The 25,274-nt window shown below is 45.8% G+C and overlaps 1 protein-coding gene across 2 annotated transcripts in view; it reads left to right on the top strand.

Annotated features, from left to right (window-relative positions):
• Nucleotides 1-25,274, top strand: part of TAFA1 (TAFA chemokine like family member 1) — a 474,741-nt gene that overhangs the window by 354,917 nt on the left and 94,550 nt on the right. For both annotated transcript variants that reach the window (XM_081159253.1, XM_081159254.1), the window contains one exon: nt 21,420-21,560. In XM_081159253.1, coding sequence (XP_081015379.1) covers nt 21,420-21,560 — 141 coding nt within the window. The remainder of the gene's footprint in view (nt 1-21,419; nt 21,561-25,274) is intronic.

Raw genomic sequence — 25,274 nt, 5'->3', positions numbered from 1 at the left:
ATCAGTGTGGCTTCTTTGAAACTAAAACTACTTTATTCATTTTTATATCATCTTTAATAACTATCCCATTTTTCTATTATGAATAATCTGCTTGGAACATGTTTGTACATAGAGCTTTGCAACCTCACGCAAGATATTGTTGGAAGAGGCTTTGGGACTGGAGAATACTGGGTTAAAGGGTGTGCCCATTTGCACATTGCTGCATCCTGCCGAGTCAGAGTCTTTCAAAATGTTTGCTGGCATGCCCACTTTCCAGAGTTTAAAGGCTTCTGGTGAGCACTGCTCCCTCACCTCACTTGATCCAAGGCCCTTACAGTAAACGGCCATTTTCAGCACGGGTTCGGAGGGCTCTGCCCAGGTTACCTTTCCACGGCCCCCTGCTCCTCTCCAGCAGCACCTGCTCCACGCTGGCCTCCGCGCTCCAACCTCCGACCACACCACTCGCTCAGCCTTTGGCTCAGGGCGGAACCTCTCTGAATCCTACCCTGGAAAATCCTCAACTCTCCTGGCCCCTGAGAAATGCTGCCCATCTTGCAGATTTTAAGACATTTGGATGATCCTCCCACCCGTTAAGTTGGAGGGAGGCTCCCTTTCAGATGCTCCTCAGATCGCATCTCGTACATCCCCGCACTGAATTATTTGTCTGTGTCCCCGGCTAACCCGAGGATGTTTACATTGCTGTGCCCTCTGCCGAACTCAGATGGCAAACAGCGGCCATCACACTGTTTCGGGAATGAAGGAATGATCGTTTAAAACACAGACGAAAGCCACGTATGTGCCTCAGTACCTGGAGCGGATGGCTAAAATAAGGACCTATGAAAGCTGCATTCTTCTGTTTGGGTTTCTAGAAACTTCCACACAGCATGTCTCTTCTACGTATTCACTTCAACACGGCTTACTAAGTGTGCTCTGTAACTCCCAAGCCTCTTCCCACAACCACCAAACACCAAATAAGTGCTAAGCATCTGAGGCCAAGCAGAGGATGACTTTGGTCCCCTTTGCTACCGAGAACGGTGGCGCTGGAAGACCTGCCCTGGGCCTGAGCTTCAGCTCTCGCCAGCTGTGCCCCAGCGAGTCCCGCTGAGCTCCACGGGCCACCCGCAGGAGGACAACAGCAGCCAGGTCTCCGGTCATGGCAGGAGCGGGAGAAGGAGAGTCTGGAAGGTGAGCCACTGACGCTCCGCAGCTTCAGGCACACCTTCTGCGACAGAAGGGAGGGGAGCTGAGGCTTCTCTCACTTAGCAGCAAAAATGTCCATTTCCTTCCGTCCATCACCCACTTACCCAGTGCCTAAGGCCAAAGGTAGAGTTCGAATTCAGGACAAACTTTTTCTGTAACGGCGAGACAGCAAGAGTTTAGACTTTGTGGGCCAAAACACAAAATTAAGAATATTGGGTATGTTCTTTAAATAACATGTTGGAGAGAAAACAAAGCTCCACAAATTTTTTATTGCTGAAATTTAAAATATAATAATGGAGTAAAATTGACTGTTTCTCTAATCGTCCGGCACAAAGAGCAGAAGCGCCTGTCTGCAGGCACTGAGCTCAATGCCTGCGGCTGAGGAGGAGGGAGCCAGGCCAGCAGCCGGGAGGAAGGCCCAGGCGCTCAGCCCAGGCCCTCCCGGGCCCTGCAGAGCAAGGGACAGCCCAGCCACCTGCCCCTCGCTGCCCCCCTGTCAGCACCTCCCCGGCCCAGTGATGGAATCACGGAGCTGCTGGGGGAGTCTGACCACCTTTCTCTCTCCTCCCTGCTCCTCGACGTGCTTCTAAGAACCAGCTTCACTGAATAGACAAGGAAACTGAGGGCTACGTGATCAGGTTCCACGCGGAAAGGCCCCGCGCGGAAAGGCCAGAGGCTGCACTGGTGGCCAGGGCCTGCCCCCCGCAGAGCTGGCAGGCTGCAGGTCCTGGGAAGGAGGGCGGCTGGGGCGGCTGGGGCCGGGCACGGAGCCCGCGGGCAGGAGCCTCGCCCTCCGGGACCCTCCGTGAGGACCCCGCGCCCTGGGCGCTGCGGGGAGGGCCGCGGCTTCCCCGCTGCCTGGGGGGGGGGGGCAGAGCGCGCCTCCTCCTGCCCCGGTCCCCCCGCCCCGCTCACCCGAGCATCACTTGCCGCGAAGAGGGACGCGAGCCGAGGACGGGGCTCAGGTACCTTTGGGCAGCTTTTCCGTGTGTTTCTTCATCTTTAACTCACGGGGCTGGCTCTTCGGGGGACTCAAAACTTCAGCAAGCGTGTCCCATGCCTCAGATTATCCCTCATAAAATGTTTGCTAAAAACTGGCGTCTCGCCAAAGAAGAAGGTCTTTTTTTTCTTTCGGGGTCTGGAGTCAGCCTGCCCATATGCACGACTCAGCCAAAGGAGTAACTTAACATGTAGCCTAAAGCCTGCCTTCTTTTGCATTAGGCAGGAAAAATGCTCTCTCAGTCTAAACTAATCCATCTTAATTTTAATTTTAATCTAAATTAATCTATTTCTACACATTGCTTCTACATTGCTCAAAAGACACAATCAATATTGTTGACCAAAATGTCAAGGTCCAATTTACATCACTTTAGAGTTGGAGGAGTTTATTCATGTCAGTCAATATAATTAAAACATCAAAAGTGATGACTACAAAGCCTTACAATTCACGTCAGGCCATACTGAGCTGCTCGGATTTATAACTCCATTTATTCTTTATGGTTACCTTGCAAAGGAGTTGTTCCGTTTCACAAAGCTCAGAGAGTTTAAGAAATGTTTCTACTTTACATGACTACAAGCAGCGAGTTGGAATTTGAACCCGTGCTTGGCAGGTTACGAAGCCCAGGACACTTCACTACAGTATCTTGCCCACCCTTTCATGGCTCTGCTGTTTGGGATTCCTTAACCACAGAGGCACAGCCATCCAGTGACTGTGAGTCAGTTCAACGGATTGTTTAACTATCAGTTGCTAGCAATCAATGTGCTGAGTTATTTGGATTTTGCCTACAGTAGATGTCTCAGAAAATCAGGATCTAATTGATTCCCCCAATTGCTGTCAATAAATTTATAGATATGCACCAATTCTTGCAGATTCATATGCATATTTGCATAATAAAATTCCATTCCCTTCATAATGAAGGGGATGAGCAATAATGATTAGTTATAGTAACAATAATGGTAACAAAAATGACTACCCAGTTTGAGAGCTTATTATATCCTAGTTACTTCACAAAATGCTTCTTTACGGGATTTTTAATTTATTGATTGACTTTAGAGAGGGAGGAAGGAAGAGAGAGGGAGAGAGATGTGTTATTCCACTGATTTACACATTCCTTGGTCGATTCCTGCATCGTCCCTGACCGGCAATTGAACCCACAACCTCGATGCGCTGGACAATGCTCCAACCAACTGAACCACCCAGCCAGGGCCTATGGGATTTTTTTTAATTCAATCCTTCATCCCAGGTTTTGCTCTCCAAGGTTTCAGTTATCCCCAGGCAACTGGGGTTTGAAAATATCAAATGGAAAATTCCAGCAATAAACAATTCACAGGTTTTAAACTGCACTCCATTCCGAATAGAGCCATGAAATCGCACCACCTCCCTCCATCCTGGGTGGGAGGTGAACCGTCCTTCTCTCCAGAATCCACGCGACACGAACAGTACCTACAGCAAGATATTTTGAGAGAAAGAGAGACCGCATTCATGGAACTTTTATTACAGTATGTTGCTATAATTGTCCTATTTTGTTATTAGCTACTGTTATTAGTCTTTTACTGTGCCTAATTTATAGGTTAAACTTTATCACAGGTATGTAGGTGTAGGAGAAAACGGTATATACAGGGTTCAGTACTATCCGTGGCTTCAGGCATCCACTGGGGGTCTTGGAACATATCCTTCGCAGATAAGGGGGGCTACTATGCAGTGTTAGAGCCCTAAAACTTAATTCCTGTGGAATCATAGGAAAATATTTGGTCTTTGTCCCTAGTGCCTGGCACACAGCTGCTAAAACCCTTGGGCTCTCTGGAGTAATAAGAGTATCTTTTCTATGCTAATGAGGTGACTGGTGGCCAGAGGTCCATAGATGGGGTCCGGATGTCAGGATAGGAGCTGGTCACCAGAAAGACCAAGCTTAATTAAAAGGCTGGACCACCAGCCTCACCCCACGGCCTCTGGAGAAGAGTGGGGTTGGAGGCTGAGTTAATCACAGTGATGTGATCAATCCTGCTAACCTGATGAAACCTCCATAAAGTGACAGGACTTGGAGAACTGGGACACTTCTGGGTTGTGACTACATTGTGGTGCCCAAAGGGTGGCTGTACCTGGAGAGACTCTGGAAGCTTCACTTAACCGCCCCCTCCGCCACCATGCCTTGTCCCAGGCGTTGCTGCCGTTTGACTAGTCCCAAGTTATATCCCTTATAATAAACCAGAAAGCATACATGAACTTTCTTCCTGAGCTCTATGAGCCCTGCTAGCAGGTAGGGAACCTGAGGAGGGGTCATGAGAACCCCCGAGTTTATCACCAGGTCAGACAGAAGTGTGGGTGGTCTGGGCACCCCACTTGCAGCTGGCGCCTGAAGCGAGGTCAGGGTGGTGGGACTGAGCCTAATGCCCGCGGGCCTGCACTGACTCCAGGGAGGGAGTGTCAGAACTGAAGGAGGTGTAGGGTGCCAGCTGGTGCCAGAGAGTTGGAGAAAGACGTGGGAAACGAGCCACCGAGTTCTAAGTGGCTAAAGAGAGTAAAGGAGTAGGACGTAGCAATGTGGTTAAATAAGAAATCCAGAGGCACAGCCAGCGGGGTTAGAGCTGCCAGCTCAAAGGTGCCAGGAGGGCTTTCTGCTTTGAAGTACTGACTCTTTTTCTCTCTGTCTTAACTCTCTGACTAGATCTTTGAAGCCAAGGGACCTTTCTCCCTTTTATTTATTCATACAATTTTAAAGTATTTATCAAAATTCCAACATGCACCAATGTATCAGGACTGCTAGTAATAGAAACTCCAAGTGAATGGTGAGTTAAACAAATTGGCAGGTAGTGTTTCTGTCTCGTGCAATACAAAGTTTGGAGGTATATAGGTTTGCTCACTTTGGCTCAGTGGCCCACGTGCTTAGGTAAAAGTTGCTATGATCCTCCTGGACTTTTTCTTTGACCTTTGTTTCTCCCGCTGGCACAAGGTGGCTGCTGTAGTTTCAGCCATCAGGCCTGCGTGCCAGGCAGGAGGAAGCAGAAAGTGGTAGGTAGGAAGGGGCAGGTATTACGTAAGGAAAGCACAGTCTTCCTAGGTAGCCCAGACTGTCATTTAAGTCCTGTTGACAAGTGTCATTGTCCATCTGCAGCTGTAAGGGAAACAGAAACATATTTTGAATGTGTGAACATATGGCCATTCTGATCAAAATTCTTGTCCTAGATCTATGAAAAAGAAGAAATAAATATTGAGTTGACAAAAGTGATTTCCCAAGTTAGGTACTGGGCTTGGCAGTCAGGATAACAGGGTCACTAAAAACAGATATGGGCCCGGCCGGTGTGGCTCAGTGAATTGAGTGTCATCCCGTGTACCAAGAGGTCACTGGTTTGATTCCCGGTTGGGGCACATGCCCAGGTTATGGCCCGATCCCCAGCCTGGGGCGTGCAGGAGGCAGCCAATCAATGTTTCTCTCTCATAGATGTTTCTATCTCTCTTCCCTTTCCCTTCCTCTCTCTCTCTAAAATCAATAAAAAACATATTTAAAAAAAAACAAAACATAGATATGGTCCCTGCCTCATAAAGCTTTTTACTTATTTTTTTTAATATATCTTTATTGATTTCAGAGAGAGGAAAGGAGAGGAAGAGAGAGAGAGATAGAAACATCAATGATGAGAGAGTCATTGATGGAGCCCACAACCTGGGCATGTGCCCTGACCGGGAATCGAAGCCCGAGCGCCTGGACCCTAGGTCGATGCTCAGCCGCTGAGCCACGCCCGGCCAGGCAAGCTTTTTACGTATTAAAAGAAGTAGACAAGAATAAAAAGTATTTGACAAACACATATAAAATTATAATTGCTAATATGCTGAAGTGGGAAAAATGTCCCAGTGCTCCAAAAGTATAAAATGGGAAAGAGATGTGAGTGACCTAACAAGGGAGGTTAAGGAGGCTTCCCTGAAAGGGTGGCACTTAGGCACATCTGGTTTCATTTTGGCACCTAACATAGGCCCCTCGTATAACAAAATTCATAGGAAAGAAGAAAGGTACAGAGAATCTTCTTGAAGCCTTATTATAACTGTACTGCATGATTTTTTTCTTTCAAGTGGCAGAAAAACCTAATTCAAACTCAATTTAAAAAACAAAAGCATGTACTGGCTAAAAGTTCAGCTCCAGCTTCAGGCAAAGCTGCATCAAGCGGCACCACATGGTGTCAGAAAGCGCTCCGCTTCTCCCCTTGGCTTCCCTCTTTGCTCCCTATATTCGTTTGCAGGCTTTTCCATCATGGTATTATGACAGTGGCAAGTTTCAGATTTATGTATTTCGTTAGAACCACTTATAAAAACATTATATTTTCCCAATAATAAATATTTTACAATGAGATCTCCCTGTGTATGACTTGGGTCAAATACCAGCCCTGTAGCAATCATGTGGTCACTAGAGAATGCATGATCCACTCAGCAAGCCTTGAGTCTTGTGTCCTTTCCTGGATCAGAGGCAGCACCATCAAAACTCCATGAGCAGAGCCCGGCCGGGCGTGGCTCAGCAGTTGAGCATCAACCTAGGATCCAGGCGATCAGGGTTCGATTCCCCGTCAGGGCACATGCCCGGGTTGCGGGCTCGATCAGTGACTCTCTCATCATTGATGTTTCTATCTCTCTCTCCCTCTCCTTTCCTCTCTCTGAAATCATTAAAGATATATTTTAAAAAAAACAAAAACAAAAACTCCATGAGCAGAGAATGGGGAGAAAGGCCATTGGTTCCCCAAGAGAAACCATGAAACAGTCACCAGTAGAAGTGAGAATCTTTGCTAGGCAAGCAGAAGGGCAGGGGCTATCACAGAGTAGATGTGATTAATGGCATCGGTGCCCCCACAGCCAACAATGATAGTAACCAGAGTAGAACTAACACCTCCAAGCGATTCTCATTATACTTACAAATTCTCATTCTCCGTTCCTGGCATGCTGAGAATTTCTCCAGCCCGCTTTACCCACCCACAAGGCAGAACAGCACTGTGGTTTGAAATTAGTGAGTGTGAGATTCCCAGAGGGCAGGGCTTCTAGAAGGACGAATACCCTTCCCTCGGCCCCCAGGTCCCCGCAGAACGCGCGGGGCTCGCGCAGCCCCGCAAACGCCTCCACCGCGCCGACTGCTCGGGCCGTCGCTCAGGGAGCTCCTTCGGCACAGGCGGCCCGAGCAGCTCGTCTGCCTGGCGGCCGGACTAAGTGATTCCGGGCGGCCTCAGACTTCTGATCACACCCAGGCAGCAGGGAGAAAAGGAGACCGTGTTTATCATCTTGATAAACAGTCCCCTTCAGTGCCTCCGGACGCTTCCTGTTACTTGGTGGAGTCAAATACTATTAAATTGTCATCACTGTCAAAAAGAGAAGTGATACATTTTTCTACCTGAGTCATAGTTAATGACTTCTACAATGTGTTGCACAAATCAGTTTCTGTTCACGTTCCTTTCCCCTAAATGTGTGTTTTCTGATCCCTGGCTCTGGGTATGAGGCATAATCTCATGATATAAATAAATATATACTTTTATTATTACCTCTCTGCTAATCCAATAAAATGCCAAGATGACAAGAGCCAGATACTTGGCTCCATGAGGCATATGCGCAAAGGAGGAAGCTAAACAGGTTCATTTCCTTCAACTTTTTCATGGAAGGTGTAGATTTTAAAGATTCTTTCACAGCCTGAGATGGTTCCACCCAGTTATCATTAAACATGTTTACAGAAGTTATTTAAACACTCTTAAGGAGGCAATATACCTCTTTTGTTCTCCTCGTCTTAAGGAGTATTATACTAGTCAGTGTTAAGCTGCAACAACAAGCCACCCCAAACCTAATTGGCTTTAAACAACAAAGGTTTATTTTCGTAACATGCACCATGCCCATTCTGGTCCAACAGTGGGGCTGTGTTTGTAGGAGTTTCTCAGACTAGAACTCTGGAGCAGGTGCCCCTAGAATGGGGGTGGGCAAACTAGGGCAAACCTGCGCACCATTTGTTTTGTCCCGCTCTTGAGCAAAAAATGGTATTTACTTTTTTCAATGGCTGGAAAAAACAAAAGAAGAATACTTGTAACACGTAATTACTACATGATATTCAAGTTTGAGTTTCCATAAATAAAATTTTATTGGTATACAGGCACACTATTTGTTTACATATTTTTTTATGTCTGCTTTTGTGTTACAACTGCAGAGTTTAGTAGTTGCCACAGAGACCAGATGGTCAACAAAACCAGAAATATTTTCTGTCTGGACCTTTATAGAAAAAATTTGCTGATTTCCTGATCTAAAATATTTCCAGCTGCCACACCAGCAGGAAGAGAACCCTAGAGGGATTTGCTCAGGCAATTAAGAGCTCAGTGTGAAAGTGATACCTACTTCTATGAACAATAATCACGTGGCCCCGCATCCCATAAGAGAAGTAGGAACTACCACCAACCCAGGAGGAGGAGAGCCAGAGGCAGTCCTTTAGAAGGCCTAGTTGCTGCCCTGCTAAAATTAATAGTAGCAAGAATATGAAGGGCAAGCACACACTCTTACACTTCAGGAAGGGTCTGGGGGCTTTGCCGGTGTTCACTCACTGATCCTCAAAACCACCTCATCAGGAAAGTACTGTTATTTTCCCACTTCACAGGTGAGGAAACCAAGAATAGAAAACTTAAGTGACGTTCATGAAGGATGGGGTCAGTATTTAAACCCAGCCAATGTGGCTCTAAAATCCAGTCTCAAACACTACACTCAACCATTCTACCACATTGGACCCCCTGGGACTTAGAAAATCACAGCCACGGACACTGTGGAGACCTTCCTCACAGATCCCATAATTATAGAATTCAGCAGAGACAAGCAAAGTTCCAATTTTAGTGTTTGCAAAACCAATTTCCATAACGCTTAATAATTCACTTAGGAGTTTGCAAGTAACTAGCCCATAGGTAGAAGTAAGCTCGAACATCTGTGAATTTTCATGTGGTTCTCCTATATGTACCAAAGAAAGCACTTATAATCTGAGGTCAGCTTATGACTCAGCAAGAGCACCCACTAGCGTGCACTGAGCACTAGAGAGAAAGCTTCTTGCAGGGGATAGTATTTTACAGCTGCTTCTCCACTGACTTCTCGGGCTGTATCCCCATCTTCTTATCTTTGCTTCTAAGCCAACTCAGAAATGTTGTACCCTGGGTGTGGTTTTTCATTTAGCTGGAGAGAAAATGTCATAAGACAGTTATGGTTTAGAGGCGATGGATCTGGGATTATCACATTGCCTGCTTTATCTAGTTGGCTGTACTTTTATGTTTTCATGAAGGAGCATGTGTATTAGCACTGGCCATGTTCCTTTTAATATCCATCACACTTACCTGTGAGGGATAATAGAAAAATCTCATTTTAAAAGAATTTTAAAAGTTCATAATTATGGTTGGGCTTCTTTCTTTTAGTGTATTCCTGCTTATATGCCATTAAATAAATGTCATCAAGAAACATAGAACAAAAATGAATAGAGACCCAGAGCAGATAAGGCAAGGGTGCAATGTGGAAAGCATATTAGACCACCCGGCACTGCGTGAGCAGTTCAGACATCTGACAGGTCCTGGGGCCTTACAGGTGGATTCCTCCATCGTCCAACCTTTCAGAATTCTATCCTTCCACCAAAACTCATGTCAGATTATAACTGCCTCCGGTGTTTTCTTTGAAAGTGGATTTTCTTTTTATGTTAATCAGAGTGTCAACTCTTATTTATAGTGTACCTACTATGTGCTGCCTGATGTATTGGTTGCTTTTAATGCACAATCTCTAATGCTCATAGCATCCCTTAAGTTAGGCATTTTACTCACAAGGGACCAGATCAGAGATTACAACTTTCTCCAAGTCACCCAGCTAGCACTCAAATGATCTTGATTATTTGAAATACCATTTATATTTTAATATATTCAACATTTCATGCCAATGTTTCAGATAATTTTAGGGAAATTAACCTAACCTGAGGAGTGGCTTATATAAAATAGGATTGCCTGTCTCTTTTCTAGAAATAGTTTCCACGGTGTTCCCAGCCTTGAAAGCTAGTGACAAAGAAGTAAAGCTTGATAAACTATCACCAGCTGGACCAGGACTGCTGGCTGAAGCATGGAGTTGGGAGAGACCCAAGAGGGGTTTAGATTGAGAATGTTGCACGTTGGAGGGGAGAGCAGACATAGATAGTTTTTTAAGCCTTATTTCATTCCAACTTTTCCCCTAATCACAATACTAGAATACAGATTTATTTATTTATCCTAGACCATGGCCCAAGGAGGCTGGAGGGCACTGATGCTGTGATTTAGTTTCCAGAAACTTACATCCAGGGTAAATGTCCCAGTGTGAGGTAGAAGCTTCCCCTTCCACTGTGTCAGTGGCCACCAAGCCTGTGATTGGCTTTCCTTACCCGGCAATAAGTCACTTCTGTGGTTGCTTTGATTTGCAGTGTATTGAAGGCAAGTCCAGGTCAGGCAAGCAAATTTGGGTGCAGAAAATAGCTAGATGGAGATGTTATGTTCTTATCTTAAAATTCTCAGGCAGAGCTGAGAATAGCACAGAAATAGTCTGAGATCCACACCATTACTTGGGCTCCCCTCCCTAATACTATCCAAAGCTTCCTAACTGGAAAAGAGGAAAAGTTCTGAAGTATTTAAAGAACAGGAAAGAATCAAGGATATTCTTGTAACTTCATTAGAGTGTCTCTTAGTAAAATTTATTCCATGTTGTTAGTACAGTTATTAAAAAAGATTTCTGCAGTAAAGTTTGAATATATCCAAAGTTTAAGCCATTCTCTTCTTTGAAAATATAAAGGAGAAATTTAGGGGATGAGTGTTGAGATTAGTGTGGTGTGCACTACTTTTAGCAATCTTATTTTCTGGGGATACTGAGGTCTGAATATAGTTCCCCCATTATTGGCCTGGGGTGAGAGCAGGGAGATGGGATGAGAAAGAGTTCAAGACCGAGTCAAAGGTGATGTTTCCAGTATTATTACAAACAGCAGAATATCTTTTAACGCCTACTCTGAACCAGGAATTACTATAACTACTTGCCTATAGTTACCTAATTGTCATATCTATTAGGCGTCCGGTCAGCCCTGTGGAGTGCATGCGGTCACCAGCGCATTTGCCTGAGGAGGGCCCTGGGAGCAGGATGGAGCATGGCAGGGAGCAGCCGGCCGGGCCTGGGTCGGGCTGGCCTGGCTCTGGAACCCGAGCTGGCATTCATGTGCGGTGCGGCCTCAAGCTGCCTGCCCAGCCTAGAATCCGCTCCTTTTTCTCACATTTATCTGCCTTCTCTGTACCCCAGAGCCCTGGGCGGGAGGAGATGGCGATTTGTTCAATCTAGAGCATAAACAAATCAAGCAGCCATTTTCCCCCCTCAACCAAAACATGCTTAAAGATTCATTAGTGTCTCTCTTGCCAATGATTTACAAAGACACTTGGAGCTGCCTTCCATCCATTGGGTCAATAAAGCATTTTTAACACAGTCTTAAATATGCATTTCTGACATCTGCTGTAATAGACTCAAAGAGAGCTATTTATAAGGCCTAGATCAAGAAGTCCCATAAAAGTGAATCTCAAAAATCTGTGCTTTATCGCACAGATAGTAGCTTTTAAAGAGGAGCCATTTGCAATAAAGTGAAAATGCAAGGGTCCGAAAATCATGTCAGCATTACTTTCCTTAGTCACATTTTATTCACGTATCCCAAAAGGTGGCCTGTGAGTATGTATGTCCTGGCTAAACTATTAATTAGGACTAAAGTTTCCTTACAGTTTCTCTTAATGGCTATTTCATTTTCCAGTCATATTTTTAGAACAAAGAGCTTTTATTTATAAATTTTGACTCTACTCCAAGCCAATGTTCAAGCTGATTTTTCTTGAAGGTGTAGGTGGTCATTTCTTTCCAAAAGCCACATTGATCATCCAGGTGTTTTCTAAAAAGGCGACATATGGATGCTCGGGGAAGTTTCCACCAAAATAATTAGTTGATGGTCAATCTTTCTTCTTTGCTTTCCCTTCTCTCTTTTCCTTTTTCTATCTCCTTTCTCACTCCTTCCCTTCCTACCTCCTTTTTTGTTTTCTTAAAGATTTTTTTATTGATTTTTAGAGAAAGAGAGAGAGAAATATCCATGTGAGATCAAAACATGACCAGCTGCCTCCTGCACTGGGGATCAAGCCTGCAGCCCAAGCCTGTGCCTTGATGGGAATCAAACTGGCAACTGTTCAGTGCCCAGGACAAAGCCCAACCAATGGAGCCACACCGGCCAGGGCTCTTTTCCCTTCTTCCTCTGCTTCTTCCCAGTCTTTCTTTGTATCGATCAGTCTTTAATTGCTCAGCCATTTACAAATGAGTGCCCGCCTACCCCTACCGTTACAGCAGGCACTGGGGTAAAGAAATGAACTGGTCCCTGCCCTCGTGGAGAGCCAGCCCTGCAGGGCAGACGGGCAGCGGGCCGGCCACTCAGCGGGCACACCACGAAAGAGGAGGCCGGCTGTGGAAGCACACACCAGGGTCAGGAAACAGCCTCTAGGAAGCGGGTTCATTCAACACGCACTTACAGACCAGACCTGGGCCCAGCACTGGGGGAAACGTGGTGAAGCAGAACAATTGCTGCCCTTACCCTATATAAGAAAAGTAAAACATTATTAAAAATGCCAAAATAATGCACTGAGATTATTACTGTGGGATAATTATGAGAAGTTATAGGATCATATAATGGGGGTTCAAGGACACCACCTAAAGGAGACCTAAATAGCAAACACAGGAGCCAAAAAATGTTCAGGTTTAAACTTATGTTACTCCTTTCCTTAAAGATAATTTTCTTCGATTCCAACTTTACGTTCCCCCCAGCACCTTCTTTCCCAGAAAAGAGGATAATTTCTAATTGCTTGGCAACGCTTGCTCATGGCCATGAAACCATCAGCACCAAGATGCACTTCAGAGTGTCGGATCCTGGCAGTGGAAGAACCAGGCACCAGCGGCTTCCCCGGCGCCCTTCCCCAGGCCGGGCCGGCGTGCAGCTCAGCCGGCCCGCTGGCTGGTGTGAGCTTTTCTAGCCGGTGTTTGTTCCGAAGGCAAACTCTGCGTCATGACGCCAGCCTTCAGGTTTCAGCCACCTGCCCACCAGCCATTCCCAACCGCATCTCGCCTCTCCGCTGCGACGTGCCATCTTTCCTCTCCGTTGTGACGTTCCTTTCTAAAGGAAATGTCCCATCACTTCATCTTCATGTCCCCTCACTACAGCGGGGCCAGACAACGGTACCCTGAGCTGGGAGGGAGGGACCCGTGCTAGGGGCACACGGGCTGTGGCATTTGTTGCTGTTCTTGTCCTCACCTGAGGATATTTTTTCCATTGCTTTTCAGAGAGCGTGGGAGGGAGGGAGGGAGGAAGAAAGAACGAGAGAGAGAGAGAGAGAGAGAAACACTGATGTGCGAGACATCAGCTGCCTCCGCCACGCACCCTGACTGGTGTGTGCCTTTGACTGGGAACCGAACCTACGACCCTTCGGGGCACGGGCTGACCCTCTAACCGCTGAGCCACACCAGCCAGGCATGGGCTTGGCTTTTTTTCTAACATCTCCAGCTCCGAGAGAGTAGATGCTGTCAGGAATAATATTGAAATGCTGCCTGTTTTTTTCTTTTTGGATATTGGACACTTTTCCTGTTAAAAATAAGTTTTGATACTGTGCTCGGGGCTCCAACACAGAGGAGGAAGGAGCGGGAGGGACGGGGACAGCTGCCAGCGGGGCTGCCGCAGGGCCCCCCCATGACCCCGGGGCACAAGCAGAGGGTGGCGAGCAGGACAGCCACTGGGAAACGGGCCCGGGCCGCCGAGCCCAGGTGGCACATCTGCTTTCTGCAGACAGCCTGCGCCAGCCAGGGAACCGCTGCACTTGCCCCCGGCCCTCAGGAGGCTGCTTTCAGGGCATGCAGCTAATTTCTTATATTTTCTTAGCTGCGTTTCCTACAAAGAACAGTGGGGTTAGAAAGCACAGCCTGGGAGCTCCGAGCAGTGCGGACAGCTGCCCGCGGGCCGTCCCGGGCACGCGCTCCCCTGGGCCTGGCGCCCGCCCGCCTGCCCGCTGCAGCTGCGGGCGCCGCGGGAAATCCAGAAGGGGAGCCATTCTACAGATGATCCACAGGCGAGAAGCCGGCCGCTCAGTTCCCTGAGCTCTGAATGGCTTCCCTTTGAAAAGCACAGGTCGTCTGGGAATCATTTTGACTTGGACTGAGATAAAATTTAAGAATGGATTGTCACTGGCGCCAAAGAAAAGTCTGAAAGGCATTTATATGACAAATATCATTATGATTTCACAATAATCTTGACGGTTAGGTTTCAAAGAACAGTTAACCAGATAATCTTTAAAGTGCAGATAAAATATATTTAAGGGACAATTTTCTAGTTCCCAGAAAGAGCCATGACAAACTTAACTTGACTTGGCTTTTACTGGGGACAAAGCTGGAGAGTGTTTTGGTTTCTAGCCCCTTCTTCAAACAGCCAGCCATTGAGGACAGTGGGTAAGACTTAAAACTGCTCCAGAGGGTCTTGGAAAAAGTCTACTCCTGTGATTAGAAGTCCAGGATTTTATTTCTTTTTACAGAATTTGATTAGCTCCTCACTGTGCCTTAGGTAGACAAAGTAAACATGCGCTCCTGAGATAGCCAAGAAATAAAACTCAGATAGGATTTGGAGGGGACTGTATCTTACAAAGTTGCCCTATACAAATACCAAAGACATTCAACCTTCTCAAGAAACAGTTCCATACTGTGTGAATGCGCAAAGCTCCATGATGGATTTGTAATTTATTTTCCATCTTGTTCCATCATCTATCCATCCGTCCATCCATCCAACAAACACTTGTCAGTATATTAGGGGCTGATCATCAGCTAAGCACAGTTGTTTTCACTGCTTCCTTAATAGAACAGTCACAGAAGAACAGATTGTTGTACTGAATGTTAACAATAAGATAACTAGAGTTGCTTTGTTCTTTCCTCCAGTGGATGTAACTGAACCCCTCAGATAATCTATAGAGCCCCACAAAGCTTCAAAACTTCTGATCAAAGGACCACAGATGTGAGCCTTGTCCTGTCAGAGATCCAGTATTTGTTTTGTCAACACAAGTCAGTAGACCTGGGTTTCATCATCAGGGCAGACTGAAAGGTTAAGTTTCTCTCCTCAGCTGTGGCCATGTCAGTCACCAATGGAAACCTTGGGAATCAGGAGATTTGGGGATGATGGTGCCAATCAGACTTTCTAAATGTTAGGGTCCTGTGGGCCTTGAGACCTGCTCTGGGCTCCACATTGACGTACCTGAGCAGTAGGTATAATTGAAGCCATAGTTCAACTTGGCTTGACCACATGAGCTTGTTATTTAGAGCAAAACCTCTCAGGCTTCCAAGGGCAAATCCATCATTCCTGAGCCTGAGGAAAATGGGGTCTGGCGTCATTGATTTTATACACAGGGTTTTAATGAAAATGGAGCACTTGTCAATTTCCAGTCACTGAGCTCTCCTTCCCCTTCCAGAGAAACGGCAGCCTGCGTGCCAGGGCAGGACTGGGAAAGAGCCCTGTGTTTGCTGTCAGAGGCCCTGGGTTCTGGTCCGGGTGCTGCCAGCTACTTACTAGGTAAAATGTGGACCAGTGTCTGAGCCACCCTTGGTCTCAGTTGCCTCCCCTGTAAAATGAGGGTGATCATAACCTCACTGGGTTTTTGTGAGCAGAAACTACACTGAAGGTTTGTAATGTGTCTGCCGTGGTGTCAGGCACATGGTAAATATTCAGGGAGTGGTGAACCTCTGTAACATTGCTGTTATCTTCATTAGTTACATGGCTGTCGCTGGCTGTTCTTAGCCTGCATCTTCACTGGAAAATGAGGATGACAAGAGTCCCATTTCTGTCTGAACTATCTTGCAAATTAAATAAAATGTGTACTAGAGGCACTTTTTAAGCCCTAATAATAATATGCCAGACAATGTTTAATAAAGAAAACAACAGTATCCCCTGTCCTTGAGGAGCACACAGACAATAAGTGTAAATAAATTATATACTATATTTGAAAGTCACATGTGCCCTGGAGGTGGGAGTGGGGGCAAAGGGCGAAGTGCTGCTAAGGGAATTACGATTTCAATAGGGTGGTCAAATGTGTCCTTGATAAAATGGCATTTGGGCAAATATTTGGGACAGGTGAGAGAATGGGCCAGATATGCTAGAAGAGTCACCCAGGAGGAGCATAGGTCAACCTGTCAGGACCAAAACACCTGCCACCTGGAGCAATGCCCCGGGGGTTATGGCAGCCCTCGAAGGGGATCATGCCGATCATGTTCAAACCAGAGCGTACAAGCAGGCCAGTGTCCCTGGAGCAGAGACAGGGGTGTTAGCAAATGAGGTAAAGCTTGATTGGGGGGTTGGAAAGGCAGGTTAGATAATTAACCCTGATCACCATTCTAAGCAAAGTGTCTAACCTCCTTTTGGAATTTTTCAGCAACAAAGAATGACCACTTGTGATAAGATACAAAAAACTATGAGCTTAAGAGTGAAACACACCTGAGTCACACTTGTGTGATACTGGGCAGCTTTTTCAGCCTCTCTGAGCATCAGGTTTTTATCTGTAAAGTGGGACAGTAGCTGTATAATTGCCATGAGATTTATAATTAACGTAGATCAAGTGCCAAGCGCAGTGCCCAGCACCCTCTCAGAGCTCACTAAGGGCAGTGAGCACTGACAGGACACAGAGCTGTCTCTTCGTTTCATCTACAATTAGGCTGCGAGGGAGACTGGCTCTGGGTGTCCAGTGGGCATCTTGTTGTCCCTATAATTCAACTCAGTGCAGTAACTCAGAGGGTTTGGCTCGTGTGTCCTGGGTCTGCTGGGCTGACTATAAATCAAACACGATTCAAGATACGTCCTGGAGCTTTATATGCTTTGGGTTGTCCTCAGTCATGAACACTGTTTCAGTCTTATATTGAAGTCAAATGGTTGCTTTTAAATTAGTGGTATTTTCGTGAAGTATAGAACCAGCTATTACTGACTTGACTGAGGGAACTTGCAGCTGGTGATTATAAGCTAAAGTGACCTAACTGTAGGTGTCTGTGTGAAAGAGTATAATTTGTGACTAGCACTGTTGTCCCATTATCTCTAATCCCAACGAGGGGCATGTGGTGAGACTGAGATTCTCTTTCAATGATCCAAGTTCAAGCCACCTTCCTTCCCGCTCAGAATCTTGCATTGGCCTTTTTTTTGGCACCTTGCACCTCTCTGACCACTCCTGAAAACAGCAGCCTAGTCAGCTCCTCCAGAGCGATATTCAGATCACATCCGTTATTGGCTTTAAAACACCATTGGTGCTTCACTGCAGCATAGAATCACAACAAGGTCTCTCTCTGGAGATGGAACCTGCTCTAATTAAATGCTATTTCAGGCCTTCAGTTCCATCTACACTAATGTGTTTTTTAAAATACCCTGACTGGGGCTTCTGGTCAAGATGGAGCACTGTGTGAACACTTCTTTCATCTCCTCCCATGACCACACCCAACTTACAACTAAGTTATAGAAGACAAGCTGGACAGAAGTCCTATAACTAAGGATATAAAGAAGAATCCACATGGAGCCTGGTAAGAGGAGTGGAGACATGAAACCGGCTGGTCCCACACCCACATGTGGCAGTTAAGAATCACGAGGGATATCTCAGCTGCCAAGGTCCCACTAACAAGCAAGGGGTTGAGCCAAACACTGAGGTCCTCAGCCCAGAGCCCCAGTGCCAGGGAGAGGAGTCCCCACAACAGCTAGATGTGAAAACCAGGGATTCCTTCCAGGTGAGGCAGAGGGCTGCTGTAGACCCAGGAGTCCTCTTAACGGGCCCGCACACAGACTCACTAGCTCACAAACACCTTAAGCTCCAGCGAAGGGAAAGCATCTCAGAAAGCATCAGGGATTTATAGGGAGGAACTGAATGGTCTGGTTTCTAGGGAAGGGTGGGAAGGGCAGCTTTCTCCAGGACTAAAGTTCCAGCAGGTACCATTGTTTCTCTGTTGAGCTCTCAGCCCACACCACCTGCAGGTGCAGGCTGTCACCAAATCTGAGTCTCCATTAACCTGGCTAGCACTGCTCTTGCCCAACCCTGGTAATTCTCTGAGAACCTGCCCCACCCAATTTGCCAAACCTCTTTTAGGGGTAATCCACACAAGCAGCCAGCCTGAGCCCACCCTGCAGACTTTCCTAAATCTCTCAAAGATCCCCGAACCCCAACAAGCAGTAGTTATCCTCAGCATGCCCTCTTGCTAAGTGGCCCCAAGCCCTGCACTAGTGGCAGCTGGTCTCAGTTCACAGCATAATTGTTTCCAGGATCTTCCCAGGCTCCTCACAGCATAATCAAGCCCAGTATAAGCAGCTAGCAAGTACCAGGTGGCCCTGAACTGGACACAGGCAGTGACTGAACTTGGCCTTAACCGTAGTCCCTAGCCCAATATCAATATCCCACAATCAATATACCTGGTGGCTAGCTTCAGACTACACAAGAAGACCACTCAGTTAGTAGTGCCACAAACATCACACCCAAAGGGTAAACTTGACAGGCATCAGAGCATGCTAATGTGGATCCTGTTCCATGGGGCCAGCTCCCACAATAAAAGTTTGTCTGCTCTAGTCATGGCCAGTTCTCACAGACAGTCAGCCTGAAGGTCAATCCCACCCACTGATATGCCAACAACAATCAAGTCTCAACTACAATAGAAAAGCACACACAAGGTACACCCCTAGAGAACCTGGCTCAGATGGCTAGGGAGACTGCATCACTGGGTCCCATAGGACACGTACTACATGAAACTACTCTGCTAATACTGAGAGACATAGCAGATCTTCTTAAGACATAGAAAAAATACAGGGAGGCATCCAAAATAAGACAAATAAACATGCCTCAAAGAGTAGGACAAAACTCCAGAAAAGAAACTAAAAAAAAAACCCATAAAGACAAGCAACCCACCAGAGGTGGAGTTCAAACTATAGCTGATACGGAGGCTCAGTGAACTTAGAGAAAGAATAGGCTATTTCAGTGAGAACTTCAACAAAGAGCTAGAAAGAATTAAAAAGGAGTTAGCATAAAAAAGAACTAGTCAGAAATGAAGAACACAATAACTAAAATTAAAAATATATTAGATGAAACCAACAGCAGATTACATGAAGCAGACAATCAAATCAGCAATTTGGTAGACAAGGTAGCAGAAAATAGATTTAAATGAGAATCATTTAGGGACCTCTGGGACAACTTTAAGTGTAACAACCAATATTAAAACTGGTACAAAGCTTAAAAGGCAAATGTAGGAAGATCACATATAATTTCAACAGTAAATTAAAGGCTACACACATACCACACACACAAAATAAGTAAAAAATAATGACAAAAACATAAACAAGGAGGGGCTAAAACTGTTAGTTATTTTAGAACAACAACCAACTTAAAATAGACTGCTATGAATGTAGCTTGGTATATATGAAGCATTTGGAAACCACAAACCAGAAATCTACAAGAGATATACAAGTAATAAAGAGACAGTTATCCAAATGCAACATTACAGAAAGTTATCAACAAACAAGAGCATAGAATAAGACTATAAGAAAGAAACAGAGGACCACAAAAACAATCAGAACACAATAAAATGACATTAACTACATATCTAGATACTACTTTAAATGTAAATGGGTTAAGTTCTTCAATTGAAAAAGTGCTGGATAAAGAAGAGGTAGTACATATATACAATGGAATTTTACTCAGTAATAAAAAATAATGAAATCTCACCATTTGTGACAACATAAATGGACCTAGAGGATATTATGTTAAGTGAAATAAATCAGACAGAGAAAGACAGATACCATGTGAGTGTTTCTTTCATATTACACAAGGGTTGCTCAACCTCAGTGCTATTGACATTTGGGTCAGATAATTATTTGTTATGGGAGGCTGTCTTATGCATTGTGGGGAGTTTAGCAGCATCCTTGGCCTCTACCCATTAGATGCCAGTAATGCCCACCTTTCACCAGTAATGATAATTTAAAATGTCTCCAGTTTTTGCCAAATATCATTAGTGGGAAGGACCACTTCAGCCCCTAGCCCTGCACTGAGAAACACTGATTACACTGTAAGTTCTCAGGACAGGCTGGAGCTGCCTTCAGTCCTCCCTCCTTCCTTCTTCCCCTTCCTTTCCTTTTATCAATGTTTCCTAAGTGCTCCCATGTATGGGCTGGGTACATATTCCTTACAGTAACTTGTATATAGTGGTTGCTTAGCAAATGCTTGCTTCATATCTGCCAACTGAATCCTAAATGGCAAGAATCATGAAAGTTATGGGCCAATTCTTGTCAAAAGAAACACATTTTTTTCTGAATGCAAAACTTGATGTTGGGGAAGTTAATTTCTGGTTATTGGTCACTGGAGTATCTTTTGTGTCCCTGGAGAACTGGATGACCTGCAGGCTCAAAAGACCCACCTGAATGCGCTCCAAACCTCTACACAGACATGGCAGTGCACCTATGAAGGAGCTAGAGGGGAGTGATAACACTTATTAGGTTTCCAATAAATGCTGATGAATGCATGGCTGACCTGTAATCATGAAGTGAAGCCATATGCTTGGTCTCTAGTTTGAGGTGCCATTTAAAGCACATACCCATTTTCCCAGCAATTATTTCTATCATTTCTGGATAGGGTCTGGTTTGGGAAGTGATCCCTAGTTAGATTTCCTATTTAGCCCACCTTGAGAGTGCGCAGTGGGAGGGAGAGCTACATCCTGGGCAGTCTGGTGCCTCTGCAGGTGCTGCATCACTGGAAGGCCTGGTGCTTGTCATCCATGGGAGCTCAGAGAATTGCAAATCAAAGATAACACAGGATGAGTTTCCATAACATCATGCACTTAAATCAGGCAGCCCCTTAATCTTGTGGCAGCTCCAGGCATTCACAGCGCCACCGCCTTTCAGCACATCAGCCCAAATGGCCCCTCTGGAGGGCTCTGCGTGGGTGCCTGTGGCGTGTGAAGTGTACTGCCATAGTGCCTGTTGTCCCACCAGATCACACAGAGCTTGTACACAATCCTGTCTCCACGCATATGTGCATGTTATAGGGAAAGGGTGGAGGAAAGCCCCATAGGAATTAGACCTCACAGTAACTATTTCTGTCATTTTTCTCACATATCGTTTCTCCAACTTTTCCACACATATCCCACAGGCCTAACTGGCTGCTTGAATTCTCTCTAACCAGATTCCCTATCCTTTCTCTCTTACCAGAAGGAGGGACATGTGAAGTGATAGCCGCGCACAGATGTTGTAATAAGAACCGCATCGAGGAACGGTCCCAAACTGTCAAGTGCTCCTGTCTACCTGGGAAAGTGGCCGGCACAACCAGAAACCGGCCTTCCTGTGTGGACGGTGAGTAGCCGGTTTCAGATCTCTCTCTAGGTGTCACCTCGGTGCTCACCATGCATAAGATATATTTTTATTTCATCTAAATATGGTTCAGGATCATGAACAAGGTGCATCCGAAGTAATTGACAGCCTTCATAACAGTCTGAGTTCCTGTTTCTCTGGCTTTCAGATTTTTAAATCGCTCTATGTAACATTTTTTAGAGAAGAAATTTGAGAGTCCAGTTCATATGGGAAGTGATTTTGGATTGCGGTTATATATAATGATGAGGGTGATAATGGTAGTAAAGAAAACAATACCCAACATGCATTTAATACATATTTTTTAAAACATGGTTTTACTGATTTTTAGAGAGAGAGGAAGGGGGAGGGCTAGTGAGACAGAAACATCGATGAGAGAGAAACATCATCGATTTGTTGCCTCCTGGACACCCCCTACTGAGGATTGAGCCTAAAACCTGGGCATGTGCCCTCACCTGGAATCAAACCCATGACTTCTTGGTTCCTGGGTCAACACTCAACCACTTAGCCACACCAGCTGGGCTCATTTAATGCACATTTAATGAACATTTACTATATATGCCAGCCACTGCTCAGTGCTTCCCATACATTCATGATAGAAGTGTGCCAAGCACTGTCTTAAACACTCCTCACGCATTATTTTATTTACTCCTCTCAACAATTCTATATTCGTTATCTATTGCTCTCTAACAAATTATACGCCCCCCCGAACTTAGCAGCTTTAAACAACAATCATCTCAGTTTCTGTGGATCAAGAATTCAGCTTTGCTGGATGGTTCTGGCTCAGGGTCTCTGGAGTAGTTGCGGTCGAGATCTGACTGGTGCAGGAAGACGATTCTCACAAGACTCACTCACATGGCTATCGGCAGGTGGCCTCAGTTCCCTGCCACGTGGACCTCTCCGTAGAAGGCTGGCATCTGACAACACGGCATCCAGCTTCCCCCAGAGCGAGGGATCCAAGAGAACAGCACAGAGGCTGCAATGATCTTTTCCTTCATAATCTAAGTTCAGAAGTTGCACTTAATTGTTTCCATGATATCCCATTAATTATACAAGCTGGCCCGGTCCGTTCAGTGCAGAAGTGGACTATAGGGCTTGAAGACCAGGAGTCAGTATCACTGGGCCAGATGCACTTGCCCTCCATTTAAAACAGGAAGAAACTGAGGCTTAGACAGGAAAAGTAATGCTTCATCAGTCCCTTGGCTGGTAAGTAGTAGCTCAACTAACTCTCGACAGCTGAGTAACTGACTCTGATAATACTAGGTCCTGTGCACCATCTTTCAAGCAATTTTGTCTGCTCCATCAAACAGTGAGTCCAAGGTTCAAAGAGACCACAGATTTCTCTTCCCAGCTTAAACTTTTATACTTTTAGAGCCAGGTATGTGTCTATCTTCAAACTCTTCAGTAAGGAAATCAGGGCTCAGAGAAGTGAGTCACATACTCAGGATCACACAGCAGGAATTGGAACTTGAATCTCCTGGCTCAGGGTTCATTCTTCTGCCTCCAGATATAGATGGGGAAGAAGCACCTTCTAGTTGGGCTCATGTTATGTATTTTCATTATGAATCATTATATGGTTAGTAAGAGAAACACACTAAAACTGGACCAGGTAAAGAAGAAGTTGGGGTTTTTTTGTTTGTTTTTTAAATATGGCTTTATTGATTTCAGAAAGAGGAAGGGAGAGGGAAAGAGAGAGAAAGAAACATCAGTGATGAGAGTCATTGATCGGCTGCCTCCTGCATGGCCCCCACTGGGGATCGAGCCCCCAACCCAGGCATGTGCCCTGACCGGGAATCGAACCACGATCTCCTGGATCCTAGGTCGATGCTCAACTGCTGAGCCACACTGGCTGGGCAGGAAGTTATTTTTTAAAATAGAGAAATCCTGGGGGACCCAATCACAGGAAATTCAGCCAAACCTCATGGTGTTCAAAATGTCTTCAGGCAGCTGCCATTCGTTTACTTTGTTTCTGACCGGTTTCCTTCCGTCTCCTCTGTGTGAACTGGTTCCCTCTTCACAGATTTTAGCTTCTGCCTCCCCATTACTCAAGGACTAGTGTGAAGATTTTATTTCCATCGTGCCTCCTCTGATCTCACTCAGCATCAAGGTACATCCCAAGTACATTTGACTCAGTTCATACATCTTAAATGTGTTCTCTGAAAACAATAAATGTGATTGGCCCGGCTTGGGTCACCTGTCAACCTTTGCCCAATTAGCCACAGTCGGGGACAAACTCATGTGGCAAGTACAGTTGCTCATTTTGTTCTATTGGAAAGGTCAAGCTTCTATTTCCTCTTTGTTTTATTTTATTTTTTTTAAAAGGGTGTAAGAAGTGAAGTTAGGAAACACACTGGGACCTACAGCTTTTGATCACGGTGATTCTCAGGTTGTTTGGCAATGTCTGGAGAAATTTGGGTCTAGACGTCTGTTATAACTAAGGGGGTGCTGCTGACACCTGCGGGGTAGAGCACAGGGACGCTGCTGAGCACCCTGCAATGCACAGGACTCACCCCACAACAAACTTAGCCCAAAATGTCAGGGGTGCTGCGGTTGAGAAACGCACAATGATTATTTCTAGACCCCAGTCAACACGCAAGGTGCCTCCAGTGCAGGGCAGGCAGGCACTAGACCAGAAAAGCCATCTCGCTCTCTTACCAGAGAAAACTCTTGGTCCTGGAGGCCAATAAACATCAAACCACGGTGGCTTCTCAGGTTTGCCAAAGAAAGCGCCAAGTCTGTTCTCTCTAAATCTCCGTTTTGTTTCAGTTCATTTTCTCTCTAATGATCTAGAAATATGACTGCCTTCAGGGCTTGAATGCCGGACCCTGGGAGCCGTGCACTGTCTCCTCGGGCAGCGGGTGGCGGAGGGGACGGCAGCTGCCCTAGGTGTCTGCTACGGTGGTAACATCCTGACGCTCTGGACGGGTTTGTTTGACTTGGGAACTGAGCCCGTTAGCGTGGGAGGTCCAGGCCGCGGGCTGTCAGTCTCCATCTTCCAGGTGCAAGTCAAAGTATGGGGGGCTCTAGAGTCTCCGCGGATCGTTTCGTTTCCTCGAATCCGCTGGCACAGATGGGAAAAGTCCACGTGTTGCTGTGATCAAAAGTGATTTAATGCCTAGATCTCTGCATGCAAATTAAATATGAAGTTTATGTATAAATTAATTTCTAGTACAGTTATTAAGATCATGAACTGTGAAATTAAACAGCTCTGACCTTGGGCGAGCTACATTTGTTTGCCAAGCCGTGTCCTCACCTGTAAGACGGGGCGGGGGCTGCCCCCGGCCCGCGGGGCTGCGATGAGGGAGGAAGTCGTGCGATGTCGCGATCGCGTAGTGGCTCGTTCCCACCGAGCGCTCCCTGAGCGATGACCTCGCCGTCCGGTGTCACTAATGCGAGCCCGTCATGCTGAGAAGGGGACATCGCTTTACGGAGGTTTGTTTTATATTAATTCAACACGGTGGCATTTTTGTCACCACATTTCTTGGAGCCGTTTCTAGCTATTTATCCTGGATACACCAATGCCATATTCAGGAACTTGAAAATCGAAAAAATGCGTCAGTACATTAAAATCACCCATGACATTGCTGCTCAAAGACTAATGTTGCTCTATAAGGTGACAATATATGGCTCTCCAGGCTTAACCCCTCACCCACCATGTACTTTATTAAACTAAAATATTATACTGCTGTTTTATCGACA

Source organism: Miniopterus schreibersii, assembly GCF_964146895.1.
Source record: "Miniopterus schreibersii genome assembly, chromosome: 15".
Classification (NCBI taxonomy): domain Eukaryota; kingdom Metazoa; phylum Chordata; class Mammalia; order Chiroptera; family Miniopteridae; genus Miniopterus; species Miniopterus schreibersii.
Note: the sequence above shows the minus strand (reverse complement) of the source record. Positions and strands in the feature narration are given on the sequence as shown.